At 44.8% G+C, this 25,193-nt stretch overlaps 1 protein-coding gene across 1 annotated transcript in view; it reads right to left on the bottom strand.

Annotated features, from left to right (window-relative positions):
* The window catches only part of C4H1orf198 (chromosome 4 C1orf198 homolog), a 34,270-nt gene that overhangs the window by 4,562 nt on the left and 4,515 nt on the right, over positions 1–25,193 (bottom strand). The window contains exons 2-3 of the mRNA XM_040430543.1: positions 18,793–18,843; positions 212–826 (exon numbers count right to left, since the gene is read on the bottom strand). Coding sequence (XP_040286477.1) covers positions 212–826; positions 18,793–18,843 — 666 coding nt within the window. The remainder of the gene's footprint in view (positions 1–211; positions 827–18,792; positions 18,844–25,193) is intronic.

Here is a 25,193-nt window from a genome sequence, read left to right as displayed (position 1 = left end):
TGTCCTGCCGGATCAGGGATGGTTGGGAGGTATGTCTAGTGTTCATTCACCTGTGCAATAGCTAAATACACTTTTTCAATTTCTAGAGGAGAAAGTGAGGTGGAAGCTCTTTCAGGTTTTAGCAGAAGAGCTCGTAGTTTTGTTCCATAAATAAGCAGAAACTATATTCTACTTAGCTGACCAACATATAATCCAAACAGTGAAAAGGTACCTGTGAAAACAGCTGAGGTTCTGTTGAGTTAGCTTCATCCTTTTGAGGTTCCTTACTAGTTTCTGTCACTGGTGGAATTAGTGCTGGTGGCTCTGAAAGAAAGACATCATCTAAAGTGCTGACAGAAGACTGGCTTGGTCTACGAGTCTCCGAAGTGAAAGAAACACTACTTGGATTGGTTGTCTTTGGCTGCTTTGTGACCACAGACGGCTTTTCAGACACAAGAGACTTCTCAGGTTTCTCCAGCTTCGTAACTTCTTTCTCCTTCTGGAAGGAATCTTGTCTACAATAGACAGGAAGTGGTTTCTCGCCCTTTTCTAAGGACTTTATCTGACTGGGTGTTAAAGACTGAAATTCTGACTGTGAACCTTCAACTCGAGACCGTTCCATGCTTATTTTCCAAAAGGATGATTCTTCTTCCTTTCTTACTGGCGTTGACCCCTCACAATTAGGTGTCCTCATTCCCTGAGGTGGCTTTGCAGCTGAATTTCCAAGGGGAGTCTTCATTTGGTTGCTTTGATTGGCAGATTTGGGGGTTTGCTTCTGCTCACTCTGTACGGTAGTGCTTGCTGGCTCTGGAGTGGACAATGAGGCAATGCTGAATTCCATCTGACTCTAATGAGAAAAATGAACAATAATAGTAATATGTCAGAGTCCAAAAATGAAACCTAGAATATTTAACATGCATAAGGTATCCTCTGGGTCACACACGTATCTGAGAAACAGCATCTAGATTGTCACCTAATTCCTGACATTGAATGAAGATCTTTAACCCCTTAAGGACATAGGACGTACCGGTACGCCCTATTTCCCGAGTCCTTAAGGACCAAGGACGTACCGGTACGTCCTGACTTAAAATCTGTATTCCGGCGCCCCAGGGGTTAATCGGAACAGGATTTCGGCTGAAATCATTCAGCCGGCATCCCGTAACAATGCAGGGGGGGGGGTCATTTGACCCCCCCCGTATCGGCGATAGCAGCAAACCGCAGGTTTGCTGCGCTTTTTGCAGTTTCTGATCCCGCGGGGATCAGAAACTTTAGAGTGGCTAAAATCTATATTTTTCACCCCCCCCCCTGCACCCCTGCACGATTTTATGCCGGCGGGTGGTGCAGGGGGGGTGTCGCAGGCGGTGGGGGCGTTGCGGGAGGCGGGCGGTGCGGCAGGCGGGATCGCGATCCCCCGCCCGCCTCCCCATGAACGATCGTTGGCTTCTAGTGGGTTATACCAGGGTGCCAGCACATTGCTGGCACCCTGGTATAAACGGCTGACATCTGTGCAGATGTCAGCCGTTTAACCCTTTCCATACCGCGGTCCGTACGGACCGCTGTATGGAAAAAGTTAACTGTCATCGGTCAGGGAGCTCCCTCCCTCTCCATCGGGGGGCTGCTGTGCCTTTGCAGCCCCCCGATGGAGAGGGAGAGAGCCCCCCGACAGCCCCCCTCAGCTCGTGCTTACCCTTCCCCGTCTGCGAAGTTCTGAGCAGACGGGGAAGGTTCCCATGGCAACAGGACGCCTGCTCAGGCGTCCTGCTGTCCATGGTGCTGAACAGATCTGTGCTAAAAGCATAGATCTGTTCAGTGTAAGTAAAATACAGTACAGAACAATATATATTGTACTGTACTGTATTATACAGACATCAGACCCACTGGATCTTCCAGAACCAAGTGGGTCTGGGTCAAAAAAAAAGTGAAAAAAGTTAAGATAAAAAAAAAAAACATTCATCACTGAATAAAAATTAAAAAAATAAAATACACTACACATATTAGGTATCGCCGCGTCCGTAACGACCTGATCTATAAAACGGTCATGTTACTTTCCCCGCACGGTGAACGCCATAAAAATAAAAAAATAAAAACTATGAGAAAATTGAAATTTTGCCCACCTTACTTCCCAAAAAAGGTAATAAAAGTGATCAAAAAAGTCGTATGTACGCCAAAATAGTACCAATCAAACCGTCATCTCATCCCTCAAAAATCATACCCTACCCAAGATAATCGCCCAAAAACTGAAAAAACTATGGCTCTTAGACTATGGAAACACTAAAACATGATTTTTTTTGTTTCAAAAATGAAATCATTGTGTAAAACTTACATAAATAAAAAAAAAGTATACATATTAGGTATCGCCGCGTCCGTATCGACCGGCTCTATAAAAATATCACATGACCTAACCCCTCAGGTGACCACCGTAAAAAAATAAAAACAAAAACGGTGTAAAAAAAGCCATTTTTTGCCATCTTACGTCACAAAAAGTGTAATAGCGAGCGATCAAAAAGTCATATGCACCCCAAAATAGTGCCAATCAAACCGTCATCTCATCCCGCAAAAAATGAGACCCTACTCAAGATAATCGCCCAAAAACTGAAAAAACTATGGCTCTTAGACTATGGAGACACTAAAACATTTTTTTGGTTTTAAAAATGAAGTTATTGTATAAAACTTACATAAATAAAAAAAATAGTATACATATTAGGTATCGCCGCGTCCGTGACAACCTGCTCTATAAAATTACCACATGATAAAACCTGTCAGATGAATGTTGTAAATAACAAAAAAAAAAAAACGTGCCAAAAAAGCTATTTCTTGTTACCTTGCTGCACAAAAAGTGTAATATAGAGCAACCAAAAATCATATGTACCCTAAACTAGTACCAACAAAACTGCCACCCTATCCTGTAGTTTCTAAAATGGAGTCACTTTTTTGGAGTTTCTACTCTAGGGGTGCATCAGGGGGGCTTCAAATGGGACATGGTGTCAAAAAACCAGTCCAGCAAAATCTGCCTTCCAAAAACCGTATGGCATTCCTTTCCTTCTGCGCCCTGCCGTGTGCCTGTACAGCAGTTTACGACCACATATGGGGTGTTTCTGTAAACTACAGAATAAGGGCCATAAATAATGAGTTTTGTTTGGCTGTTAACCCTTGCTTTGTAACTGGAAAAAAAAATATTAAAATGGAAAATCTGCCAAAAATGTAAAATTTTGAAATTGTGTCTCTATTTTCCATTAAATCTTGTGCAACACCTAAAGGGTTAACAAAGTTTGTAAAATCAGTTTTGAATAGCTTGAGGGGTGTAGTTTCTTAGATGGGGTCACTTTTATGGAATTTCTAATCTAGGGGTGCATCAGGGGGGCTTCAAATGGGACAGGGTGTCAAAAAACCAGTCCAGCAAAACCTGCCTTCCAAAAACCAAACGGCGCACCTTTCACTCTACGCCCCGCTGTGTGGCCATACAGTAGTTTACGGCCACATATGGGGTGTTTCTGTAAACAGCAGAGTCAGGGCAATAAAGATACAGTCTTGTTTGGCTGTTAACCCTTGCTCTGTTAGTGGAATAAATGGGTTAAAATTGAAAATTAGGCAAAAAAATGAAATTCTCAAATTTCATCCCCATTTGCCAATAACTCTTGTGCAACACCTAAAGGGTTAACGACGTATGTAAAATCAGTTTTGAATACCTTGAGGGGTGTAGTTTCTTAGATGGGGTCACTTTTAGGGAGTTTCTCCTCTAGGGGTGCATCAGGGGGCTTCATATGGGACATGGTGTCAAAAAACCAGTCCATAAAAACCAGCTTCCAAAAACCATACGGCGCACCTTTCACTCTACGCCCCGCTGTGTGGCCGTACAGTAGTTTACGGCCACATATTGGGTGCTTCTGTAAACGGCAGAGGCAGGGCAATAAAGATACAATCTTGTTTGGCTGTTAACCCTTGCTTTGTTAGTGGAAAAAATGGGTTAAAATTAAAAATTAGACAAAAAAATGAAATTCTCAAATTTCCTCCCCATTTGCCAATAACTCTTGTGCAACACCTAAAGGGTTAACAATGTATGCAAAATCAGTTTTGAATACCTTGAGGGGTGTAGTTTCTTAGATGGGGTCATTTTTGGGTGGTTTCTATTATGTAAGCCTCGCAAAGTGACTTCAGACCTGAACTGGTCCCTAAAAATTGAGTTTTTGTAAATTTCTGAAAAATTTCAAGATTTGCTTCTAAACTTCTAAGCCTTGTAACATCCCCAAAAAATAAAATATCATTCCCAAAACAATTCAAACATGAAGTAGACATATGGGGAATGTAAAGTCATCACAATTTTTGGGGGTATTACTATGTATTACAGAAGTAGAGGAAACTGAAACTTTGAAATTTGCAAATTTTTCCAAATTTTTGGTAAATTAGGTATTTTTTTGTGCAAAAAAAATAATTTTTTTGACTTCATTTTACCAGTGTCATGAAGTACAATATGTGACGAAAAAACAATCTCAGAACGGCCTGGATAAGTCAAAGCGTTTTAAAGTTATCAGCACTTAAAGTGACACTGGTTCAGATTTGCAAAAAATGGCCTGGTCCTTAAGGTGAAAATGAGCCCGGTCCTTAAGGGGTTAAGGGGTATTCCTATCGGAGACAATGGGGCATATCGCTAGGATATGTCCCCATTGTCTCATAGGGGTGAGTCCCACCGCTGTGACCCGCACCTATATCGAGAATGGTGCTGGGAAAGTGGTGGCTGGAGGAACCTGGGTTTTCCCGGGTCCGGTCACCACCAAGTGCTCTCCCTATAGAAGTGAATGGGAGTGCACCGACCGCTACCATTCTTTTCTATGTGGCCAATGGAAATAGCTGAGCCAGTGCTTGGCTATTTTTGGCGGCCCCATAGAAAAATGAATTTCTCACTATGCGTGAAGCCTCATTCACACTAATGGTTTCAGTGTGGTAACGTGCAAGTGGTTGAGGTATTTTTTATTTTTTTAAACCATGAAAGGCCATTTTTCTCCCCTTGTGTACCCATTTTTAATGGCTGTTAGACAGTCAGTCCCATGGAGTTCAATGGGATACGTCTGACCGTGACATGTCCTATTTTTTGAAGGCCACTATTCAATGTCCGTTAAAAAACATCTAGGTGAATAGCCTCATAGACGGCAAGGGTTCTGAAAAGGGACGCTTTTCGCTGTTGTGTGAATGAGGCGTCACGCATTCTGTATCGCTTAGGTGAAAAAGGGATTCGAATATTTTGAAGAATCTATAGTCTTAAATCTATACAGACGAACGTCAGTATTGAAGGCCCTATGTGTGAAAAACAACACAACCGTTGCCATTTTTGCAGTCTGTAAAACACAGATACCGCATTTTGCGGAACGGACTGTCGGGGCCTCAATAGAACTGTCCTATCTTTTTCCATAATACGGACAAGAAATAGGATATTTAACTTCTTTTTTTTTCGGAGTTGCGGAACGGACATACAGAGTTTTATAGAGGGTCAGACGTTCCCTTCCCCAAATTACGGAAACGGTTGTGTGCTTGAGCCCTAAGGCTGCACAGAGATGAAGATCTCTAAACCAAATGTTTTGGAGACAGTACAAAGGTGGGGAAACAGAATAACGTGAAGCCCAGGTAGAAAGATCTCATTACTTAAGAGTAACTTTTTTTTTAGGAAATTGCATTTTCTGAAACTTTCTAATATATTCCTGTATCTTCAGCAAGCTGACAGTCACCCTCGCTTTGGCCAGCCAAAACTGGGTTTATTTCAAAATTCCAAGCTAGGATACATAGTCCTATAAGATACAGGCGCTTTACTGACAACGCCAAGGAGGAAAAGAACCTGTAAGTTTCAAACTTTCCTACATTCCTTTTCTTCGGAAAATCCGTCAGGGCATTTTTGGTTCCATTCGTGTAGCTATAAATAAAGAATATTAATCTGTTCCAGACCAGCTGTAAAAATAGATATTTTAAAGAAAGAGCCTCCATAGTCCCACTATAAATGTTTGTATGAGCAACAGCAAATAAATACATCCAGGTTCTGGCCCCAGTATATTTAGGACCGTACGGTGGGATGGAGAAGGGAAGGGTAAGGTGCTCCTAAGCTTCTATCTCTGCTGCTTGCACGGTGGAAGACCAGCTTTGAGCCAGAAACTGATTGATAAGGATCTACTACCAAACAATTACAGCTGTTTAAAGGGGTTTTCCGACACTTAGAAAATTCTAAGCAAATGGTTTATACGAAGAGTCACTTAGGCTAGTTTTACACTAGCGCTAAACTATATCGAAACAACCTGCTGGAGTTCATTGTATCGAGTTCATAGCTGAATACTGCCTTTCCCCACCGGATGTCCATCGACTATAATGGGACCTGGTTGGGATTTGGCCTGTTTCCGGCATTAGTGGCTGGATACCCACAGGGTCCCATTATAGTCAATAGGTTCCGGAGTTGCTGAGGCGGTTTCTGGCTTAGCTGGATGTGATGAACAGTTTAGCGCTAGTATGTCTGTAGCTGACATGCCTCTGTAAGCCAGTTTTACATGCAGTCACAATGACCTAGTGTTTTTCCCTACATGTGTGTCCTCCAATACCCTGAACAAGTAGTTGCCTCCCTGTAACACCGGGCATCTCACTCATATCTACACTACTCCCTGTGCCACCTCCTGTCTCAGAAGGGATCATGCTGCACATGCTGGGCAGCAGATAGTGATGTGCCCATTGAGTAATCTGGAAGTAATTACAAAAGTACTTTAGATCGAGACCAGAATGCAGTCAGCTGTAAGCAGAGGCCAGCTATGCAAAATGTGTAATGACCCAGAGCGCCATTACCACTTTTGCACCCCGCTACTGTCTTCAATTGGTTATACTCATGTCATCCTATGTATTTATTGCAGGTCTTTCACAATGAGCATTGCTAATGTTTGAAACTGTTATGTTCAAATGTAATTCACCTGGTTCACCAGTAGGTGGCAGCGATCATGGCAGAGCTACATTTACATAGAGTGGAACCTTCCTTTCCATTCTAACACCCTCCTCTGTGGTGTGGTGGGGGCATGTCCCACTTACTGCAGGGACGGTGGAGTTCAGTTTAGGAGTGAGTAGAGAGTACCCCCTGCTAGGGGAAGGAAGCAGGTGCACGTCCCTGCTGGACGTGCCTTGCCTAAGCACCTTCAGCTCTGCTGGACATAGAGGCCATAGCTTGGAGCCTCAGAAGCCAGGAAGTAGAGTTCCCTGGACCAATTTAGAGACAGACTACAGAGAAGAAGTTACAGCATGAAGAAAGAAGCAAAGCTATACAGTAAGCCTGTCAGTACAGCAGAGCCGGAGAGCAACAGATGTAGCAGAGTTGAGTTTGTTTGCCTGCCAGAGTTAATGCTAAAGCCTGCTGGGACCAAGACGAAGTCTGCAAACCGTTTGGAGAACAGTTTATGCAAAGTAAAGCTGCTACTGAACTTCATACAAGGTCTGGACTCATAGTAACATAGTATATAAGGCCGAAAAAAGACATTTGTCCATCCAGTTTGGCCTGTTATCCTGCAAGTTGATCCAGAGGAAGGCAAAAAAAAAACTGAGGTAGAAGCCAATTTTCCCCACTTAAAGGGGTTATCCCATCTTAGACAATGGGCGCATATCACTAGGATATGCCCCCATTGTCTGATAGGTGCGGGTCCCACCTCTGGGACCTGCACCTACAAGGAGAATGGAGCCAGAACGAGGTGTGGCTGGAAGGCCCCGGGCAGCTCCCCGCCTCTCCCATTGAAGTGAATAGGAGCGCACTGCGCATGCACAGCCACTGCTCCCATTTATTTCTATGAGGCCGACGGAAATAGCCGAGCCAGGCTCCATAGAAATGAATGGAGGGCGGCTGCGCATGCGTTCTCCTTGTAGGTGCGGGTCCCAGAGGTGGGACCCGCACCTATCAGACAATGGGGGCATATCCTAACGATATGCCCCCATTGTCTAAGATGGGATAACCCCTTTAAGGGGAAAAAAATTCCTTCCCGACTCCATTCAGGCTCCTAACGGTGCTGGCGTCACGAAACACCACGGACCCTGCCGCCAAAGCACCTTAAACCCACACCACCAAGGGCACCTCAACCACCATCTGGCGGGTATCCCTGGACAACAGAGTGTGCCCCGAAGGAATTGGTGCTGTCCTTTCCTTCACTGCACCCCGGCCCAGGGAACGCTGCTAACCGTTAGCAAAAGCTACTACAACTAGGGATCGACCGATTATCGGTTTTACCGATATTATCGGCCGATATTCAGGATTTTGACCGTTATCGGTATCGGCATCTATTTTGCCGATATTCCGATAACGTATGGGGAACACAGAACGCGCTGCTGACAGCGCTCTGTGTTCCCTCCGCAGCACAGGGGAGAAGGAAGCAGTGTCTCCCTCCCCCTGTGCTGCTGCTGCCGCCAATGACAGGAGAGAAGACAAGAGGAGGGGAGGGGCTGTGGCCGCTGCGCCACCAATGAAGATAAGTCTCTCATTAATTCATATACAGGAGGCGGGAGCTGGCTGCAGAATCACATAGCCGGCTCCCGACCTCTATGAACGGCAGCTGCGATCCGCGGTAGTTAACCCCTCAGGTGCCACGGATCGCAGCTAACGCTCATAGAGGTCGGGAGCCGGCTATGTGATTCTGCAGCCAGCTCCCGCCTTCTGTATATGAATTAATGAAAGACTTATCTTCATTGGTGGAGCAGTGCGCCCCCCACCCCCATCCCAGTATTAATCATTGGTGGCGCAGTGCGCCCCCCCACCCAAACCCCCCCCCAGTATTAATCATTGTTGGCAGTGGCCACAGGATCCCCTCTCCCCTGCTCCTCCGATCGGAGCCCCAGCAGTGTAATCCTGGGGCTCCGATCGGTTACCATGGCAGCCAGGACGCTATTGAAGCCCTGGCTGCCATGTTCAGCTCCATGCTGCTGTGCGCACAGAGCACAGAGCAGCAGGGACAGTGTGAGATCCTATTCACCCTGATAGAGATCTATAAGGATGAATAGGACAAGGGTTCTAGTCCCTAAGGGGGCTAAAAGTTAGTAAAAAACAAACAAAAAAAATAAATATTAAGGTATAAATGAAAAAGAAAGATTTGCAAAAAAAATAAAAATACACGTTAACAATAAACATTAATTTTCAGCAGATTTGTGTAGGAAATATTATTTTTTTTAAAATGAAAATTCCCAGAATATCGGTATAAATTATCGGCTATCGGCCTGAAAGTTCACAAATTATCGGTATCGGCCCTAAAAAAATCAATATCGGTCGATCCCTAACTACAACCCCCATCGGCCCACCGTATCTCACGTGTTGCCCCTGCGGCCCGGTCGCTGCAAATGGTCTGTTTTGGGCAGCTGTGGTCCTTTTTTTTGCTTTAGAATAAACAAACTTCATTCAACAAACTTCTACTACATGATCACCATAGACTTAAATATAGGCTGCACACTGCTCACACATAAACATTACCAATAAACACAAAAAGAACAAACTTCAACCCTAAAGAAATCCCCCAAGATGTAAGTGGTGCACGAGTCAGCTATACAGAACACATTGCTCCAGCACCCTGCTGTGTGAACTGTGCAATAATGTCCTGTAATGGTCTAGAGCTGGCCACATGTAATGGTCTAGAGCTGGCCACATGTAATGGTCTAGAGCTGGCCACATGTAATGGTCTAGAGCTGGCCACATGTAATGGTCTAGAGCTGGCCACATGTAATGGTCTAGAGCTGGCCACATGTAATGGTCTAGAGCTGGCCACAGGTTATGGTCTAGAGCTGGCCACAGGTAATGGTCTAGAGCTGGCCACATGTAATGGTCTAGAGCTGGCCACAGGTAATGCTCTAGAGCTGGCCACATGTAATGGTCTAGAGCTGGCCACATGCATAAAACACCAACAACAGCTCCTTTCATGACTCGAGCTGCATCTCTCAAGAGCTACACTTATATGTTAAACTCACAGCACCAAAACCAAACCACACAATATAGAAAGCCTACAATTTTGAGGCATGCACTGGAATTATCCAACATAGCCTCTTCAGGAATGGCTGGTAGTACTGGGTGTGTCGTTTTAAACAATCAGATGAGTGCCCAGTTCCTGAATCAATACCCATGAGATTTGGATAATCTTTACTACCAAATTTACCAGGGGATTTAAAGAGGTATTCCAGTTTTGCAATTTTAAAGAGGACCTTTCACCACTCCTGTTTTAATAGCTTCATGTATTCCCGGTGTAATAACAATTCTGGATCATCTATTCTTATGTCTGTATGTTGTGCCATTCCTTTATTATGTCTACTAGAAGTTATGAATGAATTGCTAGCAGTCTGCAGTAAGGGTACGGAGGGGAGGTAACGATTTGGAGGTGTGTACCTGCACAGACTGACGCTATCCAATCAGTGCTGCCATTTTCAGACTGTGCAGAGACACGCCCCCAACTGGTTACCTCCCCTCTGTACCCTTACTGCAGACTGCTAGCAATTCCTTCATAACTTCTAGTATAAATAATGAAGGAACGGCACAACATAGAGTCATAAGAACAGATGATCCAGAATTGTTATTACATGTGGAATACATGAAGCTATTAAAACAGGAATGTCAGGAGTGGTGAGAGGTCCTCTTTAAGAATCAAGTGACAGGAAACAACACACGTTATCACGTACTAAGTGATTGTTTCGATGAAATGCTGCACTTTCTTTCACGCCATTGAGGTCATGTGACATTTTCTGCTGTGTCGGTTCCTGATGACGTCACGTCGACATCTGAGACCTGGCAAGGCTCTGCCCCGTTCACACAACCTCATCAATGACCTTGCCTCTGAGGGCGGTGTTCTGCTCATTCTGATGGACCCTGTGGATGTGATGTCAGTAATAATGCTGTGTCTGTGCGTCATCTGCATTTTTTAATGCGAACCCATTGACTTCAATGGGTCCATTGTCCGTATTTTACGGACATACAGCGTATGATCCGTGTGCTTTTTGCATCCATATGTCCGTTCTGCAAAAAAAATAGAACATTTATATATGGCCACATAATGTGGACCACAAAGCCACTGAAGTCAATGGGTCCGCAAAAAAAGTTCATGCAAAATGCACAGTATCCATATTTCGCAGATCCGCTATCCGATATCGTTGAGTGCATAAGGCCTAAGGGTGGGGTTTTTCCTGCAGGGCTTCAAGCAGGCGGCTTAGATCTGTGATGTTTGAGCTTGGAAGGGAAGGAGAGGCAGAGACCTGATGCTACAAACACTCCCCGTGAGTCTTGGAGTGGGATGTAAACACAAAGTGCGGGTCATAGATCGCAATTATGCTGGAGGAGTCAAAATGCACTTAGAACTTCATCGACTTTTTTTTTGTGTGTGTAACTAGAAAACCCCCTTAAGAAAGCTTCCACTAAATGAAACATTATGGGGTCCCTCAGTCCTTCTAAACTCTGTAATAGGCAACATCCAAAAATATAAATGTTCGGACCCATAACATATATTATTATTATTATGGTATATTAAAAATGTATTGTCTGTTAAAGAGGAAGAATTTTCCAAACACATGACAGACACCAGATTGGAATGTGAATGTATAAACTTCCACATACCAGCATCTGGAGAGTCTAGTAGTTAAAAGTTATATGAGCGCGCTGAAACTTTTTACATTTTTCAACATTATCAAGTTATGGAAATGACCCATTACTGCCAAGGCAAGGTCTCAGTTATAAAACCTCAAAAGTCATGTCAGCATAAATAACGTATGACCTATTAAAACCAGGCACATTACCTGGTAGGGGTGATCATGCTGAGTAAAATGATATATTTGTTATCTCTCTGGGGTTAAGAAGTGCAGACATATTTTTTATTTTATATTTATGTACATTAGTTATTAGGAGCACCAGGGAGCTGGCCATAGCGCTAGGAGCACCGCCAATGCAAAGCCACCTGTGCTCTCTGTTCTTTCCCCTTCCCTTTGAGTGACTGGGCTAGGCATCCTCTCCAGCCCTGTCTTCTTGCGTCACTGCCGTGGATCAGCGCCTGTGCAGTGGATCTGATAAGCGCAAGAAGCAGTACTCATCAGATCCACTGCACAGGCACTGAGCTGACTCGGCACTTGTGCACTGGATCTTCTGATGCTTTCCAAGCTCAGGAAGCAGCATCTTCCGCAAGAAGACAGGGCTGGATGAGATGTCCTGCCCTGTCATTCAAAGAGGGGGAGGGGGAGTACAGAGAGCACATGGGCAGCATGGTGCTCCTAGCGCTATGGCCAGCCCCCTGGTGCTCCAAATACCTAAGTTACATATGTTTAGAAATTAATATTTGTCCACACAAATATATTGTTTTACAGAGCATGCTCAACCAAACCAAGGAAATATGGTGGGTTTAATAGGGTTGATCATGCTGACAGAGGCTCTTTAAAGGGTTAAGACTTCTCCTACAATTTATGGAATGGAATTGCCAGTAAGTGCTTGATGAACTGCTTTATTCCATTTTGGAATGGTTGCCCTTTCCAGGCTGTAACGGGGAGGCGGGGATCGCTGGCATTATAATAAAGAACTTCTGATCTCTTTACACATGGCTAAATACAAAGCTGCACATGAAGCAGAGATGTAGGCATCTGGCTGACAGGACTTTGGTCAGAGGAAGACTGGGAGAAAATGTAAGGTTACTGTAAGGCTGTGGTCTCCAACCAGTGGCTGTCAAGACCGTAAGGGTTTTAGTTTTGCTGCTGCTGGAGAACCACATGTTGGAGACCACTGCTGCGATGGTATGTTCACAAGCTGCAGACAAGATCCCATGTACCTTTGATATACAGATGTTTCTTGCTTCAGACACTTAATTTGCTGGAGCATTTCTTTAGATCAGGGGTCTCAAATTTCCTGAGGCAATTATCTGCGGCCTCGAGGCAGCCGGTGATAGTTTATGGCAGGCCACAGGAACCTATGGGTCCTGCCCCCACTGTGAAGGCCTCATAAGCTTCAGTCCACTAGGAGGTTTATGAGGCAGTAGAACAGGGCAAGAGGTCGCAATGACACCTCCCGGATCGTACTGCCTGAGACTGCCCAAGGCTGCAGTGATGTCATCGCGACCCGCTGCACTGGGATGCAGCACTAATACAGGCTGGAACACTAGAAGAGGGGCATAATTCATGGGGCACTACTGGGGGCATTAATAAAGGTTGAAGCACGAAAAGGAGTGGGGATTATAATAAATCGGTTACTACTGCAGGCATTTAATAGAGGCCAGAGCACCACAGGGGGGCATTATAATAAATAGGGCACTACTGAGGTCATTAATAGAGGCCAGAGCACTACAGGGGGGCATTATAATATATAGGGCACTACTGAGGTCATTACTAGAGGCCAGAGCACTACAGGGGGGCATTATAATATATAGGGCACTACTGGGGTCATTAATAGAGGCCAGAGCACTACAGGGGGGCATTATAATATATAGGGCACTACTGGGGTCATTAATAGAGGCCAGAGCACTACAGGGGGGCATTATAATATATAGGGCACTACTGGGGTCATTAATAGAGGCCGGAGAACTACAGGGGGTCATTATAATATATAGGGCACTACTGGGGTCATTAATAGAGGCCAGAGCACTACAGGGGGGCATTATAATATATAGGGCACTACTGGGGTCATTAATAGAGGCCAGAGCACTACAGGGGGGCATTATAATATATAGAGCACTACTGAGGTCATTATTAGAGGCCGGAGAACTACAGGGGGGCATTATAATATATAGGGCACTACTGGGGTCATTAATAGAGGCCGGAGAACTACAGGGGGGCATTATAATATATAGGGCACTACTGGGGTCATTAATAGAGGCCGGAGAACTACAGGGGGGCATTATAATATATAGGGCACTATTGGGGTCATTAATACAGGCCAGAGCACTACAGGGGGGCATTATAATATATAGGGCACTACTGGGGTCATTAATAGAGGCCGGAGAACTACAGGGGGGCATTATAATATATAGGGCACTACTGGGGTCATTAATAGAGGCCGGAGAACTACAGGGGGGCATTATACTATATAGGGCACTACTGGGGTCATTAATAGAGGCCGGAGCACTACAGGGGGGCATTATAATATATAGGGCACTGCTGGGGTCATTAATAGAGGCCGGAGAACTACAGGGGGGCATTATAATATATAGGGCACTACTGGGGTCATTAATAGAGGCCGGAAAACTACAGGGGGGCATTATAATAAATAGGGCACTACTGGGGTCATTAATAGAGGCCAGAGCACTACAGGGGGGCATTATAATATATAGGGCACTACTGGGGTCATTAATAGAGGCCAGAGAACTACGGGGAAGGGGGGGGGGGCATTATAATACAGGGTAACTATTGGAGCAGTAATACAGGTTGGAGCACTACAGTGGGGGCATTATAATATAGGGGGCATTAATATAGGCCAGAGTACTACAGGAGGGCATTATAACTACACAGGGGAAATGCAGAGGGCATTATAAATACTAGGGTCACTACAGGGGGACTTTATGAATACTGGGTCTACTACAGGGGGCATTATAACTACTGGAACTACTATAGGGGGCATAATAAATACTAAGGCCACTATAAGGTTTTTTTTTCTACTGCTGTGAGCTCTAAAGGGGTGCCTTATAGAAGAGCCTTGTTACTTGTGGGGACACCATGGTGACATAATTACTACCGGGGATACTGTGGGGGCATTATTATTGGGCAAAATATGGAGGGCATGGCTACTAATGGGTGGACTCTTGAAGAGCATTATGATTATTTGGGGTACTGTAGGGGGCACTATAACTATGGGGGACTATCTGTATGGCACAGTTTTTGTGTTTGTTTTTGCAGTATCGTGTTTGTGGGTATTGAGAAGCACAGCGGGCACAGTATTGAGAGGCAACAGGATGACACGGTTGGGGCACCAGAACGGGGAAGATGATGGAAAATTGAGGAAACTAAGATGTCTGTGTGGTAAAGTCTGCAGAGATGAAGCTGAAAGAAGCTGTCATGGTGGTCTGCCTACAATGGAGAAGATCTACATCAGAGGAGACATCACTGGATGTAAGAGGTATGTGGTGATATATTCTCTTGACAATAATTTGGTATTGTATCATATTTGAAATGAACGTGGCCCATATATCCGGCTGAATTTGAGATCCCTCTTCTACACAGAGTATTTTTTGTTGAGGGATTTGAGGCTACAGTAGGCCCAGACCAAAACTGACCATTATTGCAAGTTACCCTTTCCTATGTGAAATTATACACAAATCCTCCTCTGACCGGATGCTAAATATTCTATTCAGCTATATTTGGGAAGATTGGGTAACAATAATTTTGCCGCTCAGCTTCCCCAGACTCCAGAATGACAAATAGGTCCAGGAGAGCCCTATAGGGATGTCAAACCCCTGGCTCCTTAGGATCGGTCATCAATATATTGGTGGGGGTCCAACACCCCCAGCGATCAGCTGTTTTGGGCAGCCAGAAACTATACAGTGTATGGAACTGGAAGCAGACAGCGCCATACACAGTGTAGTGGCCGTTTCTGGGTACTGCACCTAAGTTCCCATTCTAAGGGAGCCTTACGTACACTGTATAGCTTCTGGCACCGCGGTCCTCCACCAATCTTAGGGCTCGTTCACACCAACGTGTGAAGCCCGTGCTGTGCACCGCAAATTGCATGGGGATCGCAGACCCATTCACTTGAATGGGTCCGCGATCCTTCCGTTCAGCAAAAAGATAGAGCAAGTTCTATCTTTTTGCGGGTGCGGAAGCACGGAACGGAACTTTTTTTTATTTTTTTTCATTTACGTTCCTTTTTTTGCGCTCCGTATACAGAACCATTCATTTAAATGGATCCGCAAAGAAACGGAAGGTACTCTGTATGTCTTCCGTTTCTGTATTTCCATTTTTCCGTTCCGTTCAAAGATAGAACATGTCCTATTATTGCCCTCATAACGGACAAGGATAGGGCTGTTCTATCAGGGGCCAGCTGTTCCGTTCTGCAAAAAAACAGAATGCACACGGACGTCATCCGTATTTTTTGCGGATCCGTTTTTTGCGGACCGCAAAATACTGAAAAAGCCATACGGTCGTGTGCAAGAGGCCTTATATTGATAACCTATCCGGAGGATGGGTCATCGGTATCTATAGTCCGGCCAACCCCTTTAAGACAAACTGAGAAATCTATTCTGCCTTTCTCTGTTAGAAGGCGAAGAGCTCTGGAGTCTATTTTTACACGTTATTCACTTATCAGGAATGTATGCTATTCGACAAGCATGCACGGCCTTCTGTGAGCAGAGGAAGCTGTTTAGTTTGGCCGCCTGGCAAATTTTAAATAGCAGAGAGAAAGGAATTCAATTCTGTCTCTTTGTACCGGAATATTAACTGAGACGAGAACCAGAGCGACCGGCCGGACGTCCAGGTCTATGTAGATCCAGGAGAAGCCAAGATGAAATACTGAGTTCTAGCTCAAGGCACAACATATAGTCAGCCGAATCCCTGGACGTGTCTAGTATCGGGCACCGAGCACCTGACTCGTAGTCAAGAGTTCATTAACCTGAAGCCTGAGGCGTGAAAGTTCAAAGGGGATTGTAAAGCACGTAAGGGTACGGCACGTGGTTAGGTTTCTGCATGTAGTTTTGGAAGCCAAAACCACAAGTGAATTCAAGAAGGAGGAGAAGTCATATCTCCCCCTTTTTGAATTGACTCCTGGTTTTATTCTTTTATCTGTTTGTGATCCGCTCCTGATTTTGGCTTCCAAAACTGCATCAAGAAACCTGACCTGTTCCATGTGCGCCTGGCAGATGAAGACATCTGTGTTGGTCTTATCTTCATATGTTCCGGCATTGCTGAGAAAAATGATTTTTTATTATATGCAAATGAGCCTCTAGGAGCAACGGGGGCGTTACCGATACACCTAGAAGCTCTGCTCTCTCTCTGCAACTGCTGCACCCTCTGGACTTTGACAGAACCATCATCCCACCTGGTCTTCTCAATCAAAGGGCAGAGGACGCAGCGGTTGCAGAGAGAGCAGAGCCTCTAGGTGTAATGGTAACGCCCCCGTTGCTCCTAGAGGCTCATTTGCATATATTAAACCATCACTTTTCTCAATAATGCGGGCACATAGGAACATGCGACCAACACAGATGTCTTCAGCTGCCAAGCACACATGGAACAGGTCAGCCAATGTCATAGGTACAAAACTGCTGACAGATGCCCTTTAAAGGGAATCTGTCACCAGTGACCTCCCTATCAGACTGTTTGTATAGACACATAGCTGTGGTTCACCTGATTATAACACAGTTTTTCTGTTGGTGATCTGAGGCTTTGTTCCAGAAATACTTTTTCTGCAAATTATGTCTTTGGTGCAATGGGGTCGTCACATTTGCTCTTGTTGCATCCAAGCTCCTGACTCACCCTCGACAGATGATACTGGGGGGAGTAGGATCGGGCAAACTCAATATTTTGCCAGTTCCTTTTCTTCTCCCAGGAGAAAAGTGTCTGGCTGCAGCTTTCTCCTCTCTCCCCATTGATAACACATACAGGTATGTATAGGGACGGAGATATCGCTGTCAGCTGAACCATCGTCCTGCCAACAGCTATTGAATATGTGTGGCCAGCTTTAACCAAGTCCAAAGTCCTAGTAACCAAAATGGCACAAAAAAGCTCACTGCGTTCGGGCTGTTTTGGCTGATAGGAAGACGAGGAGTATCTGTAATATGTCACCATCAGATATAGAGCATAATATTCCGCTGATCTATGATCGACTTCAAGGTTTCCATTGTGCTTGACGCACTGGTTAAACCGGAGTCTCGTATCTGATCTATTGTCCAAGCAGTAGTCAACACAACTGTATAACCAGATTGTTAGGATTCTGCTAGAGGCGCCCATACATATTCAATAGCTGATGGATCTCTCTCCCGACTCCCCCATACTCTTAAGTGTTCTACTCGTGTCTGTGTATTCTATGGGGAGACTGGAGAAAGCCACTACCAGACCCTTCTCCCGGGAGAACAAAAGAATTGGGCAAAAATATTCATTTTGTCCAATCCTTGTCTTCCCGGACATCATCTGTTGGGGGAGGGAGAGTTAGGAACTCCCCATACACAAGAGTTTCGGCAGAAGCCACCGTTTTTGGAGGGCCACCACATTTGTAGATGTAAAGCTCAGACGTATGAAACTCCATGCCATGTAGACGCGTAGGCCAGGGGCGTAGCTATAGGGGGTACAGAGGTAGCAGTCGCTACCGGGCCCAGGAGCCTGAGGGGGCCCAAAGACCCTTGTGCCACATAAGACACTGGCATTATAGAAAGTGCATACTGGTCAATTTACACCTCTTGGCATGAGGGGGTGCACTTTCAATGTTTGCCTCAGTGCTTTCCAGCAAGCACTGAGGGAAGGGGGGCCCAAGCTGAACTCTTGCACCAGGGCGCATGAGCTTTTAGCTACGCCCCTGGCGTAGGCTGATCGTTGTTTAAAAAAAAAAAAGTTTTTTGCCTTAGAAAAAGGACGTTTTCCAATAGAAAAAGGACGCGGTAGACATATGCCAACAGGACAATCTTTTGGCACAAATCAGGTCCTATCAAGCATTGTCCATCTGTTATGTGGTATGAAGATGGCCACACAGAACATAAAGAAGGTCAGATGCTACTGTGGCTATGTAAGAGTAGACCCTTCACCCCAGAGGATTGTATTGATTCAGATGTCCTTCGGTTCCTCAGCTCTGAGGTTAGAAATATACTAAGTGGTGTTGTCTTTTTTTCTCTTTGTAAGCAGAAGGTAAGTAGATTATATGGACATTTTTATCTCATTTATGTCAAATCTAACACTTACTCTGGTTTCCCAGGAAAACGGTGCAGAATGTTCATCTTGCCAAGTAATATCCTACAAAAGAAGAAAAACCATGTAAACATTTTAGCAATAATGTCCACTACGTTTTAGGCTCTGTTCACACTAGCATCATGGGCTCTATTTATAATACTACGGTATGTAGGATCCATTCAAACAAATATCTGGGAACATTAATTAGAAGCCCGTGAGGCCTGTTGAGGTTTCCACCATTTCTGGTGGTAACAGTAGAGCTGCAGCTGCTAGTTTTCTTGATGTCAAAAAAAGTGGAAACCCAGAGGTAAGCTTTGAACGCAAATGTGAACAGAGCCTTAACAATTCATAGGAAATTCAGAAAAAGCCCCTCTCTACCATTGGTATCCACTTGAAGTTGCAAAACCAGACAAAGTCCATGGACAGAAGTGGCCCAGAGCCCATTTACCTAATCTCACAAAACCCTCATATCTGATCTAATGTCTAACTAAAGGTCAAGACAATTGTAGAACCAGATTGTGTCACGGCAGGTGGGGATAAGAGGAACACCAAGTAAACAGCAACAGGTAAACAGACTAGGCCCCAAAGCTAGGGAGGAGGGAATGGTAACCTTCTAACAATCCCGGAGCCTCTCCCTGACTGCTGACAGTATGAGCAAGTCCTGATGATGAACGAAATCATACGCTGGAACCTAAGCCCTGCTGACACTGTAGCAAACCCTAACTTAGGGAGAGGGGAATGAGACAGACGGTACCTTCCACCGTGAAGAGACCATCGTCTCCCTGAGACCTAGCAGCAACACACGCACAAAGCAGAAAACAGGAGGACTTAGCTTGAGACGAGCGGGAAGTAGAGGATCCACAAACTACCAGTATAGAACTCCAGAAGGAAAATATGAACCGCAAAGTCAGCAGTAAGAGGCGGACTTAAATAGAGCCTCTTAAACAGCTAACGAGCAGAACCTGTGAAGAGGTGGAATCCTGCCCACAACAACAAACAGAAAGGAAACACAGAAAGACCTGTCAGATAGACTTACAAGCTGCAAGTCTATCCGATCTTCTCAGATCTCTCACAGGGCAGGCAGTGACATATTGGTAGAGATTCAGCTAAGGCTAGGTTCACATCTGCGTTCAGGAAATCCGGTAGCCTGATCCCAGCAGAGAAGCATATTACTGGAGTTACTGTATCTGGCACAGCCGGACACAGCCAGGGCTCACCGTATCTCCATTCACTAAACTGTGATCCATTCAGTTTCCAGCAAGATTGCCTGCAACAAAAATGCTGCACTCAGCGTTTTTTTTCTGGCAAAAAGCCAACATTCTAGCTGGAAACCCAATGGATCTTGTAGTAAATGGGGATCCGGCGGTGTACAGCTATGCTGGATACAGTAATTCTGGTAGTCTGCTCCTCTGCTGTACCAGGCTACAGGATTTACTGTGTGCAGATGTGGATGTAGCCTAATGTTCACTAGGAGTGGAAATGGCACCCGAACCATACCTCTACAAACTAGACCACTTAACGCCCCCATTTCTGGACAATGGAATAGCAGGGGTGTTCCTAAAATACACAACCCCAATAGCAAAATCAAGAATTATAGTGTGGTCGAAAAAGTGTGTTTATCTTCTTCAGAATCTTTTGGATATGTCAAACTTGAATATTTCAGATCATACTTTTAAGACAAAGATAACTCTTCCTTCCTGGAGCCAAAACATTTTTATTTTTCAGTTCATATAGCATGAGGCCTAAGTTGTACTTTCTAAAGGCACTATTTCATATTGCATATGATGTAGTGGGAAGCTGGAAACAAAATTCCAAATGGGGTGGAATTGGGGAAAAAAATGCAATTCTGCCTCAGTACTATGTGTTTAGTTTTTATGGCGTTTCCTATGTGGTACAACTGACCTGTTACCTGTGGAGCCCCATCACGTTTCCTTTACGGTCAAACACTTTACATTTTGTATTTTTAAATAGTTTATTAGCACTTTTTGAACCATTTATATTGCCAACTCCGTAACCCTTATTACTAGGCCAATGTAATGCACTGGAAACCTCATAAACATTATTGACTTGGTACAAGAGCTTTAGATAAGGTATAAAAATAATATGAAAGCATTATAAAAATGTTTTTGTGCTCGTGAATCTTTAATTCCAATTTTAAGACTGCTCCAAGTAAATTATAGATTTGATGATATCAGATATAAATAAATCCAAACGGAAAGACATAAATATAGGTTTACCCTGCAGTGCTTTTGAACACAGCAACCAGAAAATAAGTTCTCCAAGTCTGTTTGTGGTGCCAAGCAACAAAAAAGAGTGACTCTCACCAAAGTGTTAAAAAAGTACAAAAATACAAACAGTGCAGCAACACTGCAAACATAATATATAGAATATAAATTTTACTAATGCAGTATTCACTATATGAGATATTTATCAAAAATATTTTGATCAAAATAATTTGTACCCGTCCGCCACAACAAGGTAACCTTTTTTTTTTTTTAGATGGGAACCTGCTCTATAATGACTCCTCACATTACGTCAACAGGCCTCAAATGAATTCACGGAAAGTTGGATTCAGCTATATACTGCTCTAATTCAAAAAGATGGGTGGCTAGGGTGCAGGACAAAAATGGAAGCAGCCGCATCCACATGCACAGTGCTGAAAAAAACGGTATTATTATACCATAGTAGTTACTATTCACTTATTCTGCAATTTATTACAAGCGCTTCCTGGGAATTGCTCTATATTTTGGATATATATATATGTAAATGTCCCAAACATACGTCAATTAGTGTGAGGTTGGACGGATGTTTCTCCCTGGTGACGTCCACCCATCACACTAATGATTTTTATATTATTGCACTTTAAATAAATATTTTATAATTGAGACGTGTCCATATATTACCAGAAGATCGAGTGCCCCCCACCCTTTAGATATATTTTTTATAGATATATATATATATTTACATACTATTACAGGATATGTTAACTCCGTTAAGGAAATCTGGCTGCCTGTTCTGGTACAAATGCTGGCTGTCACCAGACAAAACCCGACATTTATGCCGGAAAGCGGTTCGATCACCACTGGACTTCACCGCAATCAATGGAGATCCGGCGGTGAAGTAGAGGATCCGACAGGCTGCTCTGTGCCGGAACAGCCTGCCGGATCTCCTAATGGAGATGTGAACGAGGGCTGTAGAATTAAAGTAATTATAAATTAGACTTGTCAGTGCTCGCATGACTTAAAAGGAGTTTTCCGAGATTCCGATATTGATGACCTATCCTCAGGATAGTTCATCAGTATTAGGTTGGCAGGGGTCTGACACCCGGGACTTCCACCGATCAGCTGTTTGAAGAAGCTGTGACGCTTCGGGGAAGGGTCAGCTTTGAAAAGTAGATGTCGCTGTCTATGTTAATGAGTTTCACTCCAGGGGTGCAGAGAACGGGAGTAGCATTTCTAGACAAAAGTGTTAGGTTTAAAGATGAACCCAATTGAAAGGGGCTATCCAGGAATTTTATATTGATGGCCTATCCTCAGGATAGGTCATCAATATCTGATCGGTGGGGGTCCGACTCTCAGCTGATCAGCTGTTTGAAGAGGCAGCTGCTCTCACCAGAGCTCCGATGTGCACCTTGGTCTTTTCACAGGTTACCAAGCACAGCGCCATCCACTGTATAGTGGCTGTGCTTAGTATGGCAGCTCAGCCCCATTCACTGATATACAGTGACATCACAAGGCCTAGGAAGAGGCCTCGGCGCTCATGGAGTGCTGCGGCCTCTACGAACAGCTGATCGAAGTTGGCCCCCCCCCAACGATCTGATATTGATGACCTATCCTGAGAATAGGTCATCGGTCTCAAATTCACGGATAACCCCTTTAACAATCGACACGGACATGCGCCGTTTGATAAATTTGGCGCACGCAGTCCATTGGCTTTTTTAACCATTAACCAATGGCGCCAATAATGCTGACCACAACTATACATATAATACCGCATGTCACAGCGATATCATCCAGCGCTGCTCTCTGTAGACCGTACCCTGAGGTCCATTCTGCTGCCAGAATTATCACAACTCAACTGCGTTCATTTCTAGTAGTGATTTTTTTGTACGAATGTAGCGGTGACCGGTATTCCACTGCGAGGTGAAACCGTTAACATCAGCTCTGCTACATAACTGCTGGATGTTCTGTAAAGCCTTTCAGATCACCGGGGGTGATGGCTCTTGGCCAGTAATCGAGACTTCAAATCCACGCTGCTTCCTGAGGGTTTACACGTTTTCGGGGAATTCCAAAATTTTCTTTCAAATTTGCCCCAGGGTGTCCAGATAATGGTCATTTCTCTCTGCAAGATCTTTAATTACTTGGATTTTTTATTTTAAAAAAAATAAAAAAAAAACTCAAATTCAACTCGGTTTTCTTCCATTAATTTTTTTTTGCTTTTTTGCTTTTTTGCACCAACTGTATGATTTTTATTTTATTTTTTTTCTGCTGCTCACAACACTGTGGAAAAAAATGATAGCTGAAATCGACACCAGACCATAACTGGCTAAGATTTCAGGACCGCAGCAGGTTTACTGAAGGTCCTAAGCCTGTCTTAGTAAATTCCCCCCAACGTGTCCTTTGATCTGTCCTCAGCTACAAAACCATCGCCACATTTAGAGGGTTTCTGTCACCTGAAAAATGGGTATTAAGCTGGCGGACATTAGCGATGTGCTAACGTCAGCTGAACATAAGTATATTAGGGTACTTTCACACTAGCGGCAGGGGAGTCCGGCGGGTGAACAGCCTGTCGGATCTGTTCTGCCGCTAGTTCACGTGTGCCCCCGGACTGCCGCTCCATCTCCATTGACTATAATGAGGGCGGGGTTGGAGTTCGACACGGCAGCGCACGGCGAGAGGCAGCCGGACTAAAAGTACTGCATGTCGTAGTTTTAGTCCGGCTGCCTCTCGCCGTGCGCTGACGTCGGAACTCCAACCCCGCCCTCATTATAGTCAATGGGGACGGAGCGGCAGGACGGGGGCAGGACGGATCCGACAGGCTGTTCACCCGATGGAACAGCCTGCCGGACTCCCCTGCCGCTAGTGTGAAACTAGCCTTAGCGCCATCTCACTGCCTGCCGCCGTTATTGTGAAAAACAAACTTTTATGATATGCTAATTAGCCTCTAGGAGCAGGGTGGGGGGGGGGTTCATTTCTATGGGGCCTGTGTTGCGTGAAAAACACAGAATATACAACATGCCGCGATTTTCACGCAACGCACAAGTGATGCGTGAAAATCACCGCTCATCTGAACAGCCCCCATTGAAGTGAACGGGTCCGGATTCAGTGCGGGTGCAATGCGTTCACCTCACACATTGCACCCGCGCAGAATACTCACCCGTGTGAAAGGGGCCTAATAGAACAGTACTATCCTTGTCCGTTATCCGGACAATAGGACATGTTCTATCTGTGAACGGAGCGGAAATACGGAATTCGGAATGCATACAGAGTACATTCCATTTTTTTGGCGAACCCATTGAAATGAATGGTTCCGTATACGGAACGTTAAAAACTGGAAAAAAAAAAGGCCTGAGGATGTGAGGGAGTTTGACAAGCGTCATATTATCACATGGCAAGACGACTGGGTCAAAGCGTCTCCACATTAATGTGCATGGGGAATGAAGAGTAGTCCATCTGGTCAGATCCCCCCAAAAAAGCTAAGGCTAGTTTCACACTAGCTGCATGCAGTACATTTAGTCCGGCCGCCTCTCGACGTGCGCTGCTGTGCTGCCGCGGGAACTCCGCCCCATTATAGACAATGGGGACGGAGCGGCAGTCCGGGGACATACGTGAACTACCTGTCCACCCGCCGGACTTCCCTGCCGCTAATGTGAAAGTACCCTAATATGGCACAAATTGCTGAGCGTGGGACTGCATAGCCGGGTCAAGCAGTGTGCCCATGCTGAACCATGTCTACCACCAAGAGTGCCTACAAATAGAATAGAACCACGGAGCTGGGGAATCAGAGAATAGCCAGGTGCTTGTACGTCACCTAGGGAAGAGATGGCACCAGGATAAAGGCAAGCTGGTGAAGGCAGGGTCTTGCCCTGGGCACTGCTTTGCTGGGAAACCTTGGCATTTTTATGGATGTTACTTTGACTTCTACCACTTATCCAAGTCATGTCTCAAGGCCTGTTTAAAGGTCGAACATTGACCTATTGATAGCTACGTTACATCTGGTGGCATTACAGTCAGATAGGCTAACAGCTCGTTTGCTTCCCTTCTTCCCAGAATTCCAGAGGAGCGTTGCCTGGCCTATGTCTCCTTGTCCCATTTAAGAGCTCCCTGTAAGGAGATATAGTTTCCCCTGAATCTTAGGGCTGTTTCACACCAGCGAGTCCATTGCGGGAATCGCGCTCCGTGTGTGAGTGTGAT

Source organism: Bufo bufo, chromosome 4 (genome assembly GCF_905171765.1).
Source record: "Bufo bufo chromosome 4, aBufBuf1.1, whole genome shotgun sequence".
NCBI classification, from domain to species: Eukaryota; Metazoa; Chordata; class Amphibia; order Anura; family Bufonidae; genus Bufo; species Bufo bufo.
The sequence above is the reverse complement of the archived record's forward strand: the minus strand, read 5'-3'. Positions and strand labels throughout refer to the sequence as shown.